This window comes from Harpegnathos saltator, unplaced genomic scaffold (assembly GCF_003227715.2).
Source record: "Harpegnathos saltator strain DR-91 unplaced genomic scaffold, Hsal_v8.6 scaffold720, whole genome shotgun sequence".
In the NCBI taxonomy this organism is placed as follows: Eukaryota; Metazoa; Arthropoda; class Insecta; order Hymenoptera; family Formicidae; genus Harpegnathos; species Harpegnathos saltator.
Window position 1 is genome coordinate 47202 of NW_020230561.1, and position 7939 is coordinate 55140.

At 37.2% G+C, this 7939-nt stretch overlaps 1 protein-coding gene across 3 annotated transcripts; it reads left to right on the forward strand.

The window, feature by feature from the left end:
• Nucleotides 1-1540: 1540 nt before the first annotated feature.
• On the forward strand, nucleotides 1541-7883 carry tws (protein phosphatase 2 regulatory subunit tws). 3 transcript variants are annotated; one of them, XM_025305879.1, is made up of 10 exons: nucleotides 1541-2364; nucleotides 2728-2792; nucleotides 3731-3796; nucleotides 4063-4160; nucleotides 4506-4784; nucleotides 5022-5199; nucleotides 5304-5638; nucleotides 5889-6104; nucleotides 6190-6357; nucleotides 6453-7883. In XM_025305879.1, exons 2-9 carry the CDS (start codon nucleotides 2789-2791, stop codon nucleotides 6340-6342), a joined length of 1329 nt encoding a protein of 442 aa, XP_025161664.1. In that variant the 5' UTR covers nucleotides 1541-2364; nucleotides 2728-2788; the 3' UTR covers nucleotides 6343-6357; nucleotides 6453-7883. The 3 variants fall into 3 exon arrangements, with proteins under 3 accessions (XP_025161664.1, XP_025161663.1, XP_019695945.1); XM_025305878.1 differs by lacking the exon at nucleotides 2728-2792; XM_019840386.2 differs by lacking the exon at nucleotides 2728-2792 and having other exon boundaries at nucleotides 1541-1928.
• The last annotated feature ends 56 nt before the right edge of the window (nucleotides 7884-7939 follow it).

Below are 7939 nucleotides of genomic sequence, written 5' to 3' on the forward strand. Positions count from 1 at the left end.
TGATCGGGTAGAAGGGAAAAGGGGAGGTGGACAACCCGATTGGGGTCGGGCCCACCCCGCAATTTCCCCCCCTCCCTGAATCTTTCAGGAAGGGGGGGGGATAAGAAGGAAGGGTGGATGTCCCCTTCCTCCTAGGAGATACCAGAAGGTCAACCGGCGGGGTTACCCGCCGGGGACCGCGCTCCTCCCACTAATTCCCCGAAAGGGGAAGGGGGGTGCGGTACAAGAAGGCGAGGGGCTCTTAGTTAAAAGCTCTGGGGCCGGAGGGTTGGGGAGGGAACGCGGGAGCAGTTCCCCTAACTCCCCTCCTCACGGTCCGACAGGTAGACATCCCGCAGGGGTTTTAGTCGGTAAGAATCCGACATAACCCCCGCGCCCCCAAGGGGGCGGGGGTATCCATGATGGATTTCCTCTGCGTGAAAAAAAAAAAGGGGGCCCCAACACCTAAAGCACTGGGGCAGTCTGGCCACCAACAACACAACACTGACGACCGACCACCCCAGTGCGAAGGTCCCCTCCTTGGCAGCCTTAACGGCCGTCACCAAAAGGAGGCGGGCCTATGCTACCCCTCGGCTCCTTATTCTCCACCGTAGGGGGCCGAGCTACGTACATACGACCTTGACAACGCTATTTAAAGTCACACTGATATGTAATGCGTTACTTGAAACTCTACAACTTTTGTCTAAAACATTTTTTCATAAAAATTATATTTTCCGATATATTTCAGGGTCCTAGTATTTTTTCCTCACCCTGTATTGTTAGGTGTTGAAAAGATTAAAACTTTTACAACTCACACTGAACAATATATGAAGATGCAATAAGTTGGGTTAGGATAGAATTTCCTCAGGGAATGGGTGTAGGGAGGGGCCACGTCCCTCCACCGTTTATATATACTATATTTCAAAATAACCTCCTGTAGGTTTTAGGTGCTAAATGTACATTGTGTTGAAAAATTACGCTCGATTAATAAAACTTCTTTTGTTAATAACTTTTTAATAAACAATGATCACCGGCTGAAACTTTTTGTAAGTTATTCAGGACTATGTCCTTGATAATATATATGAAGTTGAAGATCATCGGTGAGATATCCCTTAATATGCTTAATTACCGAAATTTCTTTTGTTAATAACTTTTTAATGAACAATAAGCGACAGTTGCAACTTTTTGCATAACATTTTACAGGAACATGTCCTTAATAACATATGTCTAGGTCATGAACTTTGAGGAGGTTGACTTATGTGCATATTTATCCTACTTTTTGCACTAATTTAATATTTTAGAAGCTACTGTATTATATTATAAGTACATTCTGCTTTTCATCGCTAATACTGAAGACCTATAGTCCATGCTATGGATACTATAGATTTTCAGTATTGACAATAAAAATCAGAATGCATAGAGTTAACCTGAGAGTTAACTGTCGTAAAATCTCGATTGAAAAACGCATGTCTTCAGTATCGAATACATTTGAATTTGGCGCGTTACATGAGCACCGCACTTTCGGCTATCTTCGTACACGCTCGTGCACCACCGTACCTGCATCGCGTGCAAAATGGTGGTTATTTCGTATGTAGCAAAAGCTAGTTGCGCACTGTGACGTCACATCATAGTCGTGTTGTGCGGTTATGCGTCTGTGAGCTTTACTGTTGAGAGTTGAGCGATTTACTGACACGACAGAACGGCGAAAATATGTGACGGAGAACCGGAATCAAGCAACCGAGTAGCATAAATCTCGCATATTCCCCGGGCGAGCGCTTCTCCTCGTCCCTTGTTCGTCGCCGGTGTGGCGTGTCAGCACACGCGCGCGCGCGTATCCTTTTGCCCGAAGAGCTCGTACACTCTCGTCGTTCGGCACCCGGGAGTAGGCTCGCGTGCGAACGTGTTCTTCCGCTTGCGTGTTACATTGTTCTCCGTGTGCGAGATGGCCGGTAAGTAGAGTGCTCCAACGGAGACACCGCGACGTTGTCGATTAACCGGCGCGCGCGTATTCGTCGCGCGACGACAGAGACGAAGACGGAGACGACGGTAACGGTGACGGCGGCGACGACGACGACGACAACGACAACGACGACGACGACGGCAACAGCAACGGCAACGGCGCGTCGTCGTTCCCGTTGGCCAACAACTCGCTTCCTCGCGACGCCGCGACTAGGCGAACCTTGACCTAGATAACACGCGGGTGTACCCGCAACGAATGTTCGCGTAGAGTCAACCTTATAATCTTCAATTACAATTGCGTCGGTTACGCCCGGATTACTCCCCGAGCTCGGGGAAACAGATATCTATGTATCCGTCGCCGGCGACGGCGACAACTGCGACGACGGCGGCAACCTAGAAACATGATGGATTACGCCGAAACTTCAAGTAGGCTCACTTTTACCTCTCTCTTTCATTTTTCTCTCATTCTCTTTTCCTCTCCCTTTTTCCTGTTTGTCTTGCACTCGTTCAATTTACGCGTTTGTCCGCAAAGAGGACTCGCGACATGCACCAGTACAATGGGCACCCTCAACCTCGCTCGCCCTTTTTCCCTCGCTCCCTCAGCGCTATATCATCGTTGATCACTCGGTCAAGCAATGTGTTTCTCAAATAACATTCCAAAATACTCCGTCTTTTTCTCTTTCGCTTGTTGCGATTAATTTTCCGAACTACAATCTGTTGTTGCTATCATTTCCTTTTCGTTAACAAAGCATCATCAGGAAACACTATGGGTGCATTTGTTATGTCCAGTGCCACAGGTGTACAGGTTCGTGCTAGGGCGGCGATTATTTAGTGCTTCTTTCCTACCACTATGAGTACGTACCATCATCACCATCACCATTACCTTCTTGCGTCGTTTCCTTCTGCCTTGCTTCAACATGTCGCATTTGCGATATTAGTCACATGTGAATTTTATCAGTTTTCACCTAACTTGTTTTACTAAATAATGAACACATGTCTGAATTGCAATTGTTCATGGAGAGGAAACCATATAGTTAGTGTTCTGGAATATATACAAGAAATGTCATGTAACACATTCATCAGAAATATTTAACTCAATTAGTACTATCCAAACTCCAGTAAATTGCATTTTCTTCTGTATTGCTCATCTAAATGATCTGAACAAATTTTCTATGTATATGAAACATATACATTCTCTAGATTATGCCATTTGTGTACAAGTACACAACTCTACTTATAATTTCTCTATCCTTAGAATGATTAAGTCCTAAATACAATGCCAGGCAACAGGCAATAAGAATAAAAATAGACCAATCACAATCGACTATTACAAGAATAATCTATTGTGATTGGTCTATTTTTATTCTTATTACCTGTTGCCTGGCACTGTGTTTAGGGCTTCATAGGTTACAAAACAAAAAGTTGGAATTTTGTATGTGTGTGGGTGCAATTAATCATATAAGATTTATTCTATTTTTGTTTACTATTTGCCTTTTAATTGTAATTTCCTTTATAATATGTTACTAGCCATAGAAGTTACTAGTTGCTAAAACCATTGTTTACTAATGTTTTGAGATATATATAAAATACAAACCAATTCTACCTGCCGACCGATATTGCGAATGCCAACGATAGAATGAACTGACACTAAAAGCTTTAGAACAATTTTTTTTATTTTTTACTACAAAGTACTCTATAATACTCTCCGAACATATTAATATCTGAGACGAATTAACAGAAAGGGAGAAATGTTGTTTTTTTCTCTCTAAAGATTCTTAATGTTGTGTTATAGGCAATGGTGACATACAATGGTGTTTTTCTCAAGTGAAGGGTACCTTAGAAGAAGATGTTACAGAAGGTAAGTTTGATTTGTATTAACTTAGCTTAAAAGGAAGTTGCTTGTTTTTGTCTTATCAGTTTGCACATACCAAAATAAAATAAACTAGTAAGTCAGGACTAGATATATTTTAAGATCCAAAATTTATTTTAATTTGTAAACTCAAATTTTTGCTCTCTTACTAATTAACATACACATACATAATTGTAAGTTCAAATTGTAAGTTCAAATTGTGCATATATTATGAGAAATCTGTATTAATATTCAATTGTTGCATTTTTTTGCAGCTGATATAATTTCATGTGTTGAATTCAATCATGATGGTGATCTTCTTGCAACAGGAGACAAAGGTGGACGTGTTGTTATTTTTCAGAGAGACCCCATTGTAAGTAACTCATTGTAATTAACTCCACAGATGAATTAATATTCTAGAAGAATTTATAAAACATTATATATTTATCATAGACATTGTTAGATTGTTTGTTTAAAAGATATATTATATCCAACCAATCCAAATGTCACATAGATGTTAATGACGCATATGCACACATGTACACATATGCGCACACATATACATAGTGACAAAGTGATTAGACTTTTCTACAAAATAAACTATCGAGCGTTATAATCGAATATTTTTAACTGAATCAGTTATTGTTAGATGTTTTAAAAATATTTTAAAAATAGCCATTATTAGAATAAACTATAAAAGAAACGATTATTTATACAGAGTAAAAATAGTATACCACGGAGAGGTGAATACAATGTGTACAGCACCTTCCAGAGCCATGAGCCAGAGTTCGATTATCTAAAATCACTAGAAATAGAAGAAAAAATTAACAAAATTAGATGGCTAAAAAGAAAAAATCCTGCCCACTTTTTACTCTCCACGAACGATAAAACAATCAAATTGTGGAAAGTTAGTGAGAGAGATAAAAGAGTAGAAGGATATAATACAAAAGAAGAAAATGGTACGATCCGTGATCCTGCCTGCATCACTGCCTTGAGGGTAAGTATTCTGAGTTAATTGTATTAACGTAAATTCATATATTTATGATGAAGAAATAAATAAAGGTAATAATTTTGTATATAATTAATATTTTTCACATATTATTATTGGATATGTTATGAGATGAATCTCAATTATTGATCATTACATAAAATATTGATCATAATATACTTATAATTATAAAGTAATTATAAAGTAGTTATAATTATAAAATAAAATAAGGTGTTTAATATACAGGTGCCAACCATAAAACCAATGGAGTTGATGGTAGAGGCATCACCAAGGAGAATATTTGCCAATGCGCACACCTATCACATAAACAGTATAAGTGTCAACAGTGATCAAGAGACATACCTCAGTGCTGATGATCTTAGAATTAATCTTTGGCACCTTGAGATAACAGACCAGAGTTTTAGTATCCTTTTTTGATATGTACTGATATTACAATCTAATTTGTTACAGGATAAGATATCAATATATTTTATTTAAAAATGTAATTTTCCTAACCGCAACATACAGATATAGTAGACATTAAGCCAACTAATATGGAGGAATTAACAGAAGTCATAACTGCAGCAGAATTTCATCCAGCAGAATGCAATGTATTGGTATATAGTAGTAGCAAAGGAACTATTAGACTTTGCGATATGAGATCTGCCGCTCTTTGCGATCAGCATAGTAAACTCTTCGAAGAACCTGAAGATCCGACTAATAGGAGTTTTTTCTCAGAAATTATTTCAAGCATAAGTGATGTAAAACTCAGTAATTCTGGGAGATACATGATTAGTAGAGACTACCTCAGTGTAAAAGTGTGGGATTTACAAATGGAGACAAAGCCAATTGAATGTTATCCTGTAAGTCTGCAATCCAGAAGAGACAATAGTTTCTTTCCTTGCAGAATTAAATTTATTAATCACGCTTTTTTTATAATAATTTTGTCTTTATAGTATATATATATATACATGTATGTATGTATGTATGTATACATATATATACAGACATATATATATATATACTTCTTTAAAAAAAAACGCTCTTATAAAAATCTATCATCTATATTCACATCTATACTATATATTCATCAGTATAATTTTTTTGCAACAGGTACATGAATATTTAAGATCAAAGTTATGTTCATTATATGAAAATGACTGCATTTTCGATAAGTTTGAATGTTGTTGGAGTGGTAACGATTCTGCTATTATGACGGGCTCATACAACAATTTCTTTAGAGTATTTGATCGTACAACCAAACGCGATCTTACTTTGGAGGCAGCACGTGACATTGCCAAACCAAAAACACTCCTTAAACCAAGAAAGGTTAGCATATTTAATATAAAATTCTGTCTTATTTCACTATGTTGGATTTGGACTCAGGATGAAGACTTATGATTCCATGTAAAAGGTATGCACCGGTGGTAAACGCAAGAAGGATGAAATCAGTGTCGACTGTTTGGACTTTAATAAGAAAATACTTCATACCGCATGGCATCCATCTGAAAATGTGGTGGCTGTAGCTGCTACGAACAATCTCTTCCTATTCCAAGATAAACTCTAGCACATCTGTATGCAGGTATGCTCAAAGGATTTGAATGTTGTAATATTAAAATAAAAAACCACCTCTTAAAAATTTGATATTCGATTTATCGCCCTGTTTATTTCTTATAGATAATACAACGGTATATATTGACGTGAGCGAGGCACAATAAAAGCTCCCAGCAGAATAGCCGGGTGTCCGAGTAATACTGACGATAGTCAACTACTAATCTGTCAGTGGTTGACTGACCGAAGAATGATGTATGTAGCGCCGTCCACGCAGCTCACACATTCAGACTTGTTACACATATGCACACGCGCGCACACACACACACACACACACACACACAGCATACAGAATTGCACCTCATACTTTGCCGTGCGCATATGTAAAAAAGAAAAGAAAAAGATAAATACGACCGCGGAAGACACGCATAACTCTCTAGGCTATCAAGTTCGCTAGCTTGAATATATTTACAGATTAAAAGAAACGTGTTGTGTATATGTATATATGTGTGTGTGTGTGTGTGTACACACACGCATATACATATATGTATAACATACACACGCGCACGCATTCAGCAAAATATGCGACTGAACAATTCACAGACTCGTATTGGCAGTTATAATATATGATTTATAAGTACTAATTAATAATTTGTTGCTTGTATGATAGAAATTGTGCAATTGCACAGTACAGTATATAGATAATTTTACAATGGATAAAGATGCTTGAACATGTCATACATAGCATTAACGAAGATGGGCAATAATATAAATAGGTAAATGAACAGAGCACGAGAACGAATTAACAGACCGCTTCATACGACTTATGTACAATTGATACAAATATTAAAGCGAGATGTACAATAGAAATCGTAAAGTCGTACAAAAATTGTTCAATTACGGTTCGATTATTCGGTTGTAAAGAGAATAATCGACTGCGATTGGTTAATTTTCTTATGACTTAGGACTTTGCGACTTCTATTGTAGACTCCGCTTAAATTCTTAATTTATACGCCTAACTAACGTGAAAACAAAAAGATAAGTTATATCAACGTGATTAATTTATAATTATTGTAATGTAGTAACTTTATTTTTGTTCGCGTTCGTGCAGCACTTCAGTTATCTCTAAAGGAAGTATGCGATAAATGCTATAAAAGAAAGTTATTTGTTGCAAACCATATTACAATTTATAATTAATCCGTGTGTTATTGATCTTAAAAAGTAAGTACACAGAATAATTAAATAATACTAGTTTTGTTCGCGGAATATAAAAATAATGATAGTTACCATTTATGAGAAAGCCCGATTTTTTATGAAGTACAGCCTGTTTCCAAATTATCCCATCTACCATTTACAATTTAGTGTCATGTTATACGTGTTTAATATATCTATTTTATCGTATAATTATACTTACGAATTAATTGTTTGTCCCAGTCGTGTAATAGTTGCTAATACGAGTCCAATAATAGCGGAAAGTATTATCTTTCCTTCCAATATATATTTGAAAAAACTAAATGTTGCCGCACTTCAAATATATCAAGCAATAAGTGACACCGATTTAAAACAATGTATATCAATTGTCCTTTTTAAAACGAAAGAAAAATCGCCGTTTG

What these genes read in the sequence shown, in the direction of transcription:
- tws (XM_025305878.1), top strand. Translation starts at nt 2,340, where the DNA reads ATGATGGATTACGCCGAAACTTCAA. An exon ending in GATAACAGACCAGAGTTTTA is followed by an intron (nt 5,200 to 5,303) that starts GTATCCTTTTTT and finishes CGCAACATACAG; the next exon opens with ATATAGTAGACATTAAGCCA. An exon ending in CACTCCTTAAACCAAGAAAG is followed by an intron (nt 6,105 to 6,189) that starts GTTAGCATATTT and finishes TCCATGTAAAAG; the next exon opens with GTATGCACCGGTGGTAAACG.